We start from the raw sequence: 12,742 nt of genomic DNA on the forward strand, positions 1-12,742 counted from the left end.
ACTATATAAATGGTCAAACTAGTTTGACCAAAATGATGTTTTCAAAACACATTTGAAAAAGAAACACCATGGCATGGTGTTTTTTACAAAAATACAACAAATAAAAACACATTGATTACCAAACACCTAATACGCCCGCCCGCTCACTGTCGCTCTATAAATGGTCAAATTAGTTTGACAAAAATGATGTTTTCAAAACACATTTGAAAAAGAAACACCATGGCATGGTGTTTTTTACAAAAATACAACAAATAAAAACACATTGATTACCAAACACCTAATACGCCCGCCCGCTCACTGTCGCTCTATAAATGGTCAAATTAGTTTGACAAAAATGATGTTTTCAAAACACATTTGAAAAAGAAACACCATGGCATGGTGTTTTTTACAAAAATACAACAAATAAAAACACATTGATTACCAAACACCTAATACCTCAAACATTGGATGTCCAAGATACTAACTTTGAAATGTAAATAAATCACTAGTGATATCCATGAGCTAAAAACCACGAAACTCCAAGCCATGCCTACTAGTCCTGCACCTGATTATAATAAAGCCCCTAATCTAGTAGCAAGGGATCTTGTTCGTCAGCTAGAGACAACACCAGTCCTTACTGTGGACAGCAGGGTTTTATAGTTTCAAAGGATTGAAGTTGTACAATCATGCAAATAGATACTCATAATAACACGCTCAATTTGTGTAACAGATAACAAATTTGCAGAGCAATTAAGCAATGAAGAAAACACTCATAAAAGCATGATATGAAAATCAATAAGATAAAGAACAACTAAAAGTAAACGTCCTACTACTGTGTAGTATCATCTGAAGTCAACTTATTGAGTATCTTTCATGTGATCTTGTTTGGAATGCAACACAAGAAGACTTGGGTCAGAAGGGGGATAAAGCGATCTTTCTGGCTCTATGATGTTTAGTGCATAGTTTATGAGCTCTCTTATCATGTTCCTACCCTACCAATGAAACCTGCATTTGCTATTCCCAATGTTACAGAAGATGTTAGGCAGACTAGGCGATTGAGCGAGCGCCTAGCGCCTAGACCCCTGGGCGTACGCCTAGGCAGCGCCTAGGCGTTTGACTATTTTTAAATTATTAAATTATAATAATTGATAAAAATATGTATTAAATTCATATAAATTTTTAAAAAAAGATAACAATCTTAGTTCCACAATAAACCATGCATACTTAGATACTAAATAGCCAAAATAATAATTAACAATGCTAGAGCCTAAGACGTTTTCTTTTTTATTTTTAATTATAATAATTGATAGTGAATGTCAATGTTATAGAAAGTTTAGATGCCGGACTAGTGTCTAGGCGGATTTCTTTCTTCATTTAAGTGGCGATTGATGAGGTATTGCTGAAGGTCGGAGGAGGTAGTGGAGGTGTTCATATTTGAAGGTTAATGGAGTTTGGAGGACGTGTAGGCTACAACGCATAAATCACAACCAAAGCCTACATGGTGCAATCCACGAAAGCAGACAATGGTCCCCTAAACGCTCGTAAAATCTAGGTGGGTAACCTAAATACCGCCTAGGCGCTAGGTGCTAGGCGCTAATTAGACGGCCTAGGTACCGCCTAAGACTAGGCGTAAACCTAAGCGGACTAGGCTGAGGTTTTTTAAAACAATAGCTATTTCCCTATTAACCCCATCATTTTACCTTTTATAATTGAGGACCATGTACAACCTTAGGTCGTGTCACCTCAAGCACATAAAGTACCATAGACCCAATAGCATCCATGATAGCCCCCTAACAATTTTTTTTTCTGGATCCGCTACTGGGCTAATTAGACTCTGTTCTCCAAATCAAGGCCATTTAGTGGCTACCAAATAAATTGCTATCACATCCTCTAATTTTTTCTTACTTTCAATTTATTGTCTAGCTTGTATAGAATGATACACCGGGGTCATTAAAAAATCACATGCATTCATATTAAGGTCGAAATAAACTTTGCTTACCTTTGTCAGTAATTAGGAGTAATACAAATGTCATCATCACACTGGATGATTCCTAAGTTTATACAAGAGCTAGTGGCTTAGCCAAGAATTAACATCTTTTTGAATAGTATCTATTTACTATCAGCAGTTGGTTTATTCATTGTCAAAGAGAATACTTAATAGGAAAAAATAAAAGGAGAATGCATGAAAAAAATAAAAGAATATAAACATGAATGTTTATAGGTTTTTTTTTTGTCTTTTAACCTAAAGTTTTACCATCACTTATTTAAAAACCCACCCACTTCCATAAATACACCTACATCCAACATACTGTTTGTGACTTATTTATAAACCCAACTGATAATATACTGTCAAAGTTTATATTGTATTTTCCAAAAAAATTCTAAAATCCAAAATTGTCTTACTTCCCCAAATAAACTCATCGGCTCTCTCTTTTTCTCTCTTCTTTTGTTTTACAAAACACTAAACTCAAAAAGCCGATCCCCAAATTCTAGGTGAAGTTAATCCCTAAAATCCTCCAAAGCTAGCTGAACTATAACACTTTATATGAAAACATAGGTTTTTAGGAGCAAAGTATAACACCTTATATAGAAGTATAGCTCTTTAAGATTAAACCGTATCTCTTTATCATTATAATATAGCTCTTTATTGATTCTAGGACTACAAGAGAAATTATTAGTATGTAGTATGTCGTCAAGAAAGTTGTTGGAAAAAAATAGAGGAAGGTTCAATATTTATTAAACTAATTAATATAAATATGAAAGCTTAATAGTTATTAATTTTTGGTTGAGCAAAGTATAACACTTCATTAAAAAACATAGCTTTTATGGGAAAAGTATAACACCATATAAGAAGTATAGCTCTTTACGACTAAAGTGTATCTCTTTATTGTATAGCTTTATATTGGTTTTGGGAATATACAAAAGAAATATTTAGTAATTGCAAATAGAAATCACATTAAAACCAAATTAATATCTGTTATGAAGAGAAATATAAATGGAGGAAAGAGGTTTTTAAAGAAAAGATAGGATATTAATAAGGGAAAAGAGAGATTTTGAAGAAGATGAGGATGCTAAATTGGGGTTTGGAAAGTGAAGGGAGTAACGCGCGAAAATAAATTTCTCTCGCCGTCACCATAATGCAATGAAAAACATAATCGTTGTTTAGAAGAAGAGAAAAAAGGCTATTTTGGATATTTTTTTGAGAGATACAATATAAATTTTGAGGGTATACTATGGATTAGATTTAAACATAACTCATTTGGATACTTTGATGTATGTGTGTTTATTGAAGTGAGTGAGTTTTTAAATAAGTGAGTGTAAAACTTTGGGTTAAAAGACAAAAATCCCATGTTTATAAGCAATAGTTAATGTAACATATGAAAAAATATATTTTAAACAAGCCCAAGCACAAAACATGGAAGAATTGCAAGAAGACGAAATAGTTCTAGAAAACATAGAGGAATACATGTATATTTTTATTAATTGAAAGAAAAATGTACATATTTATTATTCAAATGGTTCATCATCATCAAAAAATGCATTATTGACTATTAACGTTTACTAAAAAAAGGCAGTTACACCCTCGAGATTATGAAAATTACATTTTAAGCCTTCTAAATTTACAATTCGCTCTTTATCAATTTAAAAATATATGCACCCCCTTTGAATTTCATCCTATTTTTGTCATAAATATTATTTTATAATATCATATTTTAATTTTTGGGTAAATAAATACTCATATTTTGCCTCCTAGGAATATTTTTGGATCTGCCACTGGGGTAATTAGGCACTGTTCTCCAACTCAAGACTATATAGAGCCTGCCAAATAAGATTATCTAATTTTTACGATTAAAGCTTCTAATTTTGGCTCGCTTACAATTTATTGTATAGCTTGTAATGATACACTGAGATCATTAGGAAGAATCACATGCACCGATGCACGTATTGAAATTAAAAATAAAAGTTACTTATCTTTGTTAGTAAGTTGGATTGATCCAAATGTCATCATCATACAGGATGATTCCTAAATTTATACAAGAGCTCACATGATTTTCTAAAAAGAAAAAAGATCTCATACAAGAGCTCACATGCAATAGGAAGAAATCATATGCATGTATTGAAATCGAAATAAAAAGTTACTTACCTTTGTCAGTAATTAGGAGTGGTCCAATTGTCATCATCACACTGGATGATTCCTAAACTTATACGAGAGCTCACAATATTTTTTGATAAAAAAAGAATGTTTTTAGAAAGCTCATACATTCTTAAAGAAAAAGAGAACAACTCTTAACAATTAGTTCTCCCCGTAGAAACCACTTTTAAAATAAGGTCATTCTATAGAAACCATATTTGATTGTTTATTTATACATAAACTATCTTTAAATAATTTTTTATTACAATCAACCATATGGACTAAATTTTTAAATCAAGTTTTTTCGGTTTTGCTTTAAAAATTAGTTGTCAAATGCCAAGTATAATAGAGAGATGGTCCTTAATGAAGTTTTGTGGGATCAATTATTAAAAAAATCAACTGACCGATTGGACCGGTTGGCAGTGTGGGCCACTCTACCATTGCCTCATTGCTCTCCAATATGCACATCTTTCCTTTAGATGCATGTTTTTGACTTTCCTAACTTATTCATGCGAGTTTCAATGCATAAAAATCAATTAATTATGAAATCCTAATTACTAACATGATAAAAATCAATATTTTTTCCACAAATTTAACATGCAATTACATATAACTATTATATCTATCAAAATAATTCTTGAATCACAGTAAAACATCAAACCACACAAGATCATATTTTGAAGGGAAAACTTTGAAAAGAGATGTGAAAATAGGGATAGAACCAACAAAGCAAGATGAGAACTTTGACTGATCAATGAATAACTCCTTTGAACTGCAGGAAATCCTCCATCAAAGCCTTAGTCTCTCTCTTCCAAGGCCCTAGATCTGAAAAGCTGTTGGAAAACCTAATCTCAGAGAACTTAGGTCTTTATATAGGCTAGGAACTGGGTTAAATTCGGGTAAACTTCAGATGGGCCTGCTAAACATGTACTTTCTCAGAAAATTATAAAAAAAATTATGGTTTGGATTAAGAAAAACTGTGCAATCAATTTTCTTTTCTATGGCCCAAACAATTCTATCTTTTGCTAGTCCCAACAATTCCTTGAAGCTCAGATAAATACTCTAAAATTTCCAGAAAATAGAAGTAGTGATATATTTGGTATGTCTGTCTTTTTCTATACATCCGCTATACTAATCTAGGTCTAAGGTCTCACAGATGTACTTAGATCTTAGCCAAAAAGGAAGCCAGAAAAAAAAAATCAAATTTTATCTATATATTAAATTTTGATTAAATGGTTGAATTAAGAACTCTTAGTTATAATCTTACTTCTTCATTATGATTATAAATTTATCGCTTTATTCAAATTTATAAAGTTGTGGACTCCCAGAGCACCCCTGTTTAGGGGAGATGAGTATAAACAAGTTTTTTTTAATAAAGAGTACTTATGAATATCTGTGGTTGAATATGCTTTCCCTATTTATGTCATTTGAAATACTATGTATGTTGAAATGTATGCATATTGTGTTTCCTCCTTTTTCTTCTAGGAAAAATTTGCACCCACAATCCCTGCACTTCTTTTCAATTTGGAGCTGGATACCTTGCGGTATGTCTGTTTAATCAAACTAAAAGTTAGATTTAATGTATTAATTTAATGTTCTACTGTATATAAGTTTCATAATTTAAATTTTGCAGCTCTGACTTAGGTCTATTAGGATTCCCCACCAAAGACTTGCATTATCGCTTCCTTTCACAGTTTGTCCCTGTATTCTATATTCGACAAAGAGACTACTCGAAGGTACATATTATTTTATTGGCGATTTAGCTTCATCATGATTTAATGACACTTTTGTCTTGGTGATGCTGAAGACAGTCTCAGTTGCACCTTTCATAGTGAACTACAGCGGAGCCCTTTTTCGTCAGTATCCTGGTAAGAAGTTGATATGAACAAATAATTTGGACTGCCAGAAAAAAGTTAATTTTTTAGAACCAGAGGTTCCAGGTAGATGAATGTTTTCATCTTGTTTAAATTTGAGATTAACATTCAATATGGCATAAAAAGCCTAAGACTTTAGACAAAAGAGACTATGGTGCTTGGCCATGCATAATGAGCCTGAGTTCATTTCTAAAAGAAAGAAGAGGAGCTGTTTAGAGCTTTAAGGGAGTTCTTTTTTCTTTCTTGAAGTTTAGAGAATGTTTTGTTTTGGAAAGAATGAGCTACTTTTTTTGTTTTCTTAGCTTTCTACAGTTGAGAGGCTGATATAGTGTACAGAAGTTTTGTTCATAGTGCTATTAGTAAATAAGATCCATCGACACAAAATAAAAATAAATAAATAAATAAATAAATAATAAAAATTAAAATTGTGCAGCTTCACTTTGAAAATGATAATTAGAAGCACATTATTGAGTTATAATACAGCTTCACAAAGAAGCATAACACTGCTAATATGATCTTTACCTCAAGTTTTTTCAGATGAGATAACTTTCTAGTACTTTTATTAATCAATTTTATAAACATTGAGATGATATGCAGCTTCCCAGAAAAAATTAATAATTTAAGTTATCAGAATATTCATTGTCGTTGCATTATAGATCGAGCTGGATGTCTCCGAGTGTGCTCTGACTCAATGTAGATCTAAACCTTAATTAATGTCTTCACATTGATCTAATAATGCTTAAAATTACTCAGATCAATTATATATTTCTGCAGGTCCTTGGCAGGTTATGCTTAAGCAAGCTGATGGTTCTTATGCTTGCGTCGCAGAAAGTGCTACACGTTTTACATTAGGAGAGGTAAATTCATTTTTTTTGTGTGACTGATTTGTTCTTTTAATACAGTAACTTTTTTTTTTGATTCATCTGTGAATTTCTAAAATTTTAATTTCAGACCAAGGAAGAACTTCTGAGAGTTCTCGGGCTACAGGAAGAACAAGGAAGCTCACTTGAATTTCTCAGAAGGGGTTACAAGGTTCTGAAGCATCTCTCACTTAAACATTTTTGGCTCTACGTGCAAAGATTTGGATAAAATTAAAACAGGATATCTTTCACAAAACTGCCAAAACTTTGGGGTGTTTCCCACGAAAACCCTGTGAACTTTTTTTTATTCCTCTAAACCCCCAAAAATTTTCTCAGGAGACACCACAAGTAATGCCGCTAGTTTTAACCCCCACACGTGACAAGTACATGACTTCAATTGGCCAAAATACCCCTCAGTAACAAAAAATCCCGTGTGCCCGCGCACGCGTGTGCATGTCCTTAATTATAGTTTTTTTTGTTTCTTGTTGACGGTATTGGGGACAGTAATGCCGTTAGGAGGGGTACTCTGGAGGAAGTTAAAAAGCTGAGGGGTGTTATTTGAGGACCACAAAATTCATGAGGTTTAGTGGGAAAAGTTTCGGGGTTTACTGGAAGAAACAAATACATTGGAGGAAGTTAAGCTTAGGGGTGTTATTTGAGGACCACAAAGTTCGTGAGGTTTAGTGGGAAAAGTTTTCAGGGTTTTCTGGAAGAAACAAAGTTCAGGGGGGTTCGTGGGAAATGCCCCAAAGCTTTTGGGGGGGCTTCTGTGAAATTTACCAATTAAAATGGGCTTCTTTGCTTATCTTTTCTTTTGTGTAATTTGGAAATGCAGAATGCTACATGGTGGGAAGAAGATGTTGATTTGGAAATGTATTCCGCGTGGAGGAGTTGAGTTGTGATCATAAATTTCGAAGCGGTCATGATAATAGATGTATGAACACATAGATCCAAGACAGAATCCGCAACTCGAGAAAAAGATCAAATTTTGGAAATTATGAGAACTGTGGGGGTTTCTGCTGCACAGAAGCAATTTTTTGTTTCATTTTTCTGAAGTATCTGTATATGTACAAATACATGTTGTTTGGTGTCACCAAATGTCAAGATATGATTTGCAAAACATACCGTATGGTTTGTGAATGGAATGACAGTAATTTGGCCTACTTCTCTGAAGCATGTGAAGTGATTTGTTTCACGTATATGTTTCTAACTCACAACTGTTGTTGTTGTTGTGAAAGAAGAACTATCGTACGGACTCAAGACTATGGTTGGTTGGTTTTGTTACCCATTTAGGATTTAGTTTCGAAACATGGTGGCAGAGCCGGAACCTCTTTTTGATGGTTTTAGAGTTGTCACTTTCCCTTGGATTTCTGATGGTGTGGTGATTTTTCCGCTGCCCCCGATTACAAGGGGGGTTGGTGGATGAAGTCGCTAGGAAGCATGTTTAGGATAATGTTCATTAACAAGTTCAAATGGTGATTCTTACTCAGGAAAAAAAGGGGAGGGGGGGGGGGGGGGGGGGGGGGGGGGGGGGGTGGGGGGGGGAGGGAAGAAAAGAAAATGAAGATAAAGAAAAAAAAATTAGAGTTACCTGCAAACATACTCTTGAAAAGAAAGGTAAATGAACATGTAATGATTTTTTTGGGTAAAAAGAAGATAATGAGGTATAATTTCAAGATTTTCTAAATAAATATTGTGATATTCTGGTCATAAATTTTCATGTTTGCACACATTTTTATTTTTCGTAGAAACAAAATAACCAATACTCGAATATCCTTTCGCAAGCATTAGATCTGCCACTTCAATCCAAGGAAAGATCCAAAGCAGCCCAATAATATTTTCATTTATGGCTTTTTTTTTTTTTTTTTGGGTATCGGTACAAGGAAATCAATAAAATAATATTTTTATCTATTTCCATCCCTAAAACTCACCCACAATATCTAATAAAATATTATTTTTATCCTCCAACTCATCTCATTTCATCTCCTTTCTTAGACCAAGTGCAATAGGAGGGGAAAAGAGTGGTTTTTCCATAAAGCAGCTAGGGAAATAGGAAGGGAAATTTCAAAAGCTTTCCAAGGGGTGAAATATTTCCCTTCCGTGAAATTGCATGAAATACACTTTATGTGGGGCCCGCCTCCTATATAAGAAAAAGAAAAAAAATTAATGAAGAGTGGTCCAATGGGAGAGGAGCACGCAGCCCCATCAGCCCCCACCAACCCCACGATTTTTGACCAGCCATGCACATGGAAACGTGCCCTCTCCCCATTGGACCAACTCTTTTTTGTTTTCACCTAATATTTAAATTGTAGATTTGGAGCATAAATAATTCGAATTAATTTTTTTTATACCATTATTTCTAATTTTTCAAGGTCTATAAATAGAGCCTAAATTTGTGTCATTTGGACACCAAAAAAATTTTAAGATTTTACACCCTTTATTTCTTCCTTTTTGCATTTCTCTCTACTTTCTTCTTCCATTGTCAAGCCTTTTTTGCAACCTTCATGGATCCTTCACAAAATTATAATTTGCCCCCAGGTTACAATTTTCCTAATCCTCAAAATCCTAATATGCAACGCCCAGAAAATACTCGGAATACGGGGATGCCGACAAATTTTCAGATGCCGTATATGATGCCTCCAAATATGGGCATGCAATACCCGTATAATAATCCTTATATGCCATATGGGTATCAACAATATCCTGGAAACAACTATGCTCCCTCCAATATGAACTTTCCGAACGCCGGTCCGACTACAGAGCCGGTTACACCCCGTTTTAGCAGTGGATCGACCGATATCCCGGAATTTTCCACCCAGATCTCTCTAGGAAATATTGATGGGGATACTCCCCATAGTTTTCTACCTCCAACCCAGCAATCATCCAAGAGATCAAGTTATGATAGTTGGAGCACCGAAGACAACAAAGTTCTACTCACTGGTTACTTTCACTTTAGTAACGACAGTGAATTGGGGAACAACCAAAAGGGTGACACTTTCTGGGGTAAAGTTACAGACTACGTTAATGAGCACTCAACAAGTGGAAAAGTGAGGACCATAACACGGTGTCAAAGTCATTACCGTGACATAACAAAAAAGATTTGTGGTTTTGTTAGTTTAGGGAGAGGAAAAGCGGTTGGTCCGATGATAATTACATATTGAAGGGTCAGGAGTTGTATTTGGAGAAATACGATGGGAAGTTTGCTTTGGTGGATGAATGGAAGCTCGTTCGAAAGCTAGAGCTTCCTTTAGTAAATCATCCACTTCAAGGAAATCGAAGGTCGCAATTGAGGAGGAGTTATCCAATCTAGCTACCGCTCGTGATAACTTTGAAGAGAAGTAAGCAAATACTATTTCAGCTATGAATCGCCTCGCTCGTGCCAAGCAGATGGAGATGTGTATATTATTGAAAAACAAACCAGATCGAGACGATGAAGAAGAAGAATTATTGAATATGTTGAGGAAGGATCTGTTTGGCAAATAAGATCATGTGTTATGCTTGTGTGTTTGATTTTTGAAGTGTTTTGTGTTATGTGTGTTTAACCTCAGAGTCGTTGTCTGTTTGTAATGTAATTTTAATGTTTCAATAAAATTGTTGTTTATGTTTGAATAAATACGATTGAAATGACTACACCCTGCACAACAATACAAAAGATGAAATGACTACACTCTACACAATAATACAAAAGATGAAATGACTACACTCTGCACAATAATACAAAATATGAAATGACTACCTGTCCCAGCAATTGCATGTTAAGTCAATTATTTGAACACATACCATTCGTTATAAAAACTGACCAAATGCACATCATAAGTATACCTATAACCATTTGTTCAGCATATCATCCAATGGATCCAACCCTAAATGAGTTCAGTCTTGAAGAGTTCCAATGACAATGGGAGTTACAAGGAAAAATACTTGATAGGCAGCAAGAACTGCTTGAAGAATTGCAAAGGAGAAATGAAAAAACACATAAGAGAAAATCCATATATAGAGATCATCATGCAGCACATGAGAGGCTCATGGCCGACTACTTTGCCGAATCATGCACTTACACTGATGCCCAGTTCCGACGCAGGTATCGAATGAAAAGGCCTCTCTTTTTACGAATTGTGGACTCTCTATCCAATTACGACGACTATTTCACTCAAAGATGGAATAATGCCGGCAAGCTTGGTTTAACACCTATCTAGAAGTGTACGGCTACCATACACATGCTCGCATATGGAGTCCCAGCAGATGCTTGTGATGAGTACGTGAAGATAGGAGAATCCACTACAATTGAGTGTACTCGCAAGTTTTGTGAAGGGGTAATAGCCTTGTTTCAAGATGAATACTTAAGACGCCCAAATGTTGAAGACTTGCAGAGGTTGCTCCAGGTTGGTCAGGAGCGTGGTTTCCCCGGAATGATTGGAAGTATCGATTGCATGCACTGGCAGTGGAAGAATTGTCCTAAGGCTTGGCAAGTGCAGTTTACTAGTGGGCACAAAGGCACAGCAACAGTCATTCTCGAGGCGGTTGCGTCATATGATTTGTGGATATGACATGCTTTTTTTGGGTTGCCTGGTACATTGAACGACATAAATGTACTAGATAGGTCACCGGTTTTTGACGACATTGAGTCGGGTGAAGCACCACAGGTAAACTTCACCGTGAATGGGCGACAATACAATCCTGCATACTATCTAGCTGATGGAATCTATCCTAAATGGCCTGTCTTCGTCCAGTCAATACAAATGCCCTAGGGCAACAAACAACAATTTTTTGCCAAACAACAAGAATCATGCAGGAAGGACATGGAACGTGCATTCGGGGTTCTCCAAGCACGGTTCGCTATTGTTCGCCAACCAGCTAGAATGTGAGATCTTGATGTCTTAGGAAAAATAATGAGGGCGTGTATTATTTTACATAACATGATAGTCGAGGATGAGAGAGATACATATTCACGAAACTGGGAAAATATCGACTTCGAACCATCTAACAATTCTGACTCTACCTCCTCTTTCGATGTTCAAACAGAAGTGTTGCCCGAGTTCCAAGTGCACGTCCAAGCCAGATCCGAATCAGATATTCATACTAGAGCCGAACTACGTGATAGGGCCCAACACATTCAGTTGAAGAAGGATCTCGTCGAGCACATTTGGCAAAAATTTGGAACAACCCTCGACTAGATTTACCAATTTAAAGTGTTTTCTTGAATGTTTTCAATAATTTGTATGTTTGGTTTTTCGTGTGCTTAATAAAACCGTGTGTTATTTTATGTTAATTTAATAATAATATTAAAAATTAAATTAGTAATATATATAAATATTAAATATTATTTATTGAATATTAAATTATTAATAAAATTATAATTATAAATATATTAGTTATAATAGTAATAATAATATATGAAATAAGAAATATGAGTGAATAAATATGGTGGGGTATATGTTGGTGTGATGTGGTTATGGTGGGTCCCAAATAAAGTGAAAAAGTTTTTGAAAAACTAGCTGTTGTAGAGTTGATAGGGAAATGAGTGTTATTGAATTATGTGGTGGGGGAATAAAGTGATGTGGCAGGAGAGAAAGAGTTGATAGGGAAATGAGTGTTATTGAATTATGTGGTGGGGGAATAAAGTGATGTGGCAGGAGAGAAGGGGTGAAAATTTGCCTACCTGCTGGAGATGGTCTTATCTTTAAAAATAAACCAAACACAAGAAATGTGTCACATCATCCAACTCATTACATCTCATCTTATACCATTTTTAAAAATCACACACATCATCCAATAATATTGTGACAACTCATCTCATCTCATTAAACCTTCCTTTCCATCCATTTCCTCAAAAAAAAAAACAAGAAATTGATTTCCTTAAGTATGTGTCACATCATCCAATAATATACCTCCAACTC

The 12,742-nt window shown here is 34.9% G+C and overlaps 1 protein-coding gene and 1 pseudogene across 1 annotated transcript in view; both read left to right on the plus strand.

Annotated features, from left to right (window-relative positions):
- Positions 1-8,027, plus strand: part of LOC109820779 (protein LOW PSII ACCUMULATION 3, chloroplastic) — a 17,047-nt gene extending 9,020 nt beyond the window's left edge. The window contains exons 7-12 of the mRNA XM_020386977.1: positions 5,597-5,655; positions 5,745-5,847; positions 5,919-5,979; positions 6,760-6,842; positions 6,937-7,017; positions 7,681-8,027. Coding sequence (XP_020242566.1) covers positions 5,597-5,655; positions 5,745-5,847; positions 5,919-5,979; positions 6,760-6,842; positions 6,937-7,017; positions 7,681-7,740 — 447 coding nt within the window. The 3' untranslated portion in view covers positions 7,741-8,027. The remainder of the gene's footprint in view (positions 1-5,596; positions 5,656-5,744; positions 5,848-5,918; positions 5,980-6,759; positions 6,843-6,936; positions 7,018-7,680) is intronic.
- Positions 9,449-12,019, plus strand: LOC109831600 (annotated as a pseudogene).

Source organism: Asparagus officinalis, chromosome 1 (genome assembly GCF_001876935.1).
Source record: "Asparagus officinalis chromosome 1, Aspof.V1, whole genome shotgun sequence".
Classification (NCBI taxonomy): domain Eukaryota; kingdom Viridiplantae; phylum Streptophyta; class Magnoliopsida; order Asparagales; family Asparagaceae; genus Asparagus; species Asparagus officinalis.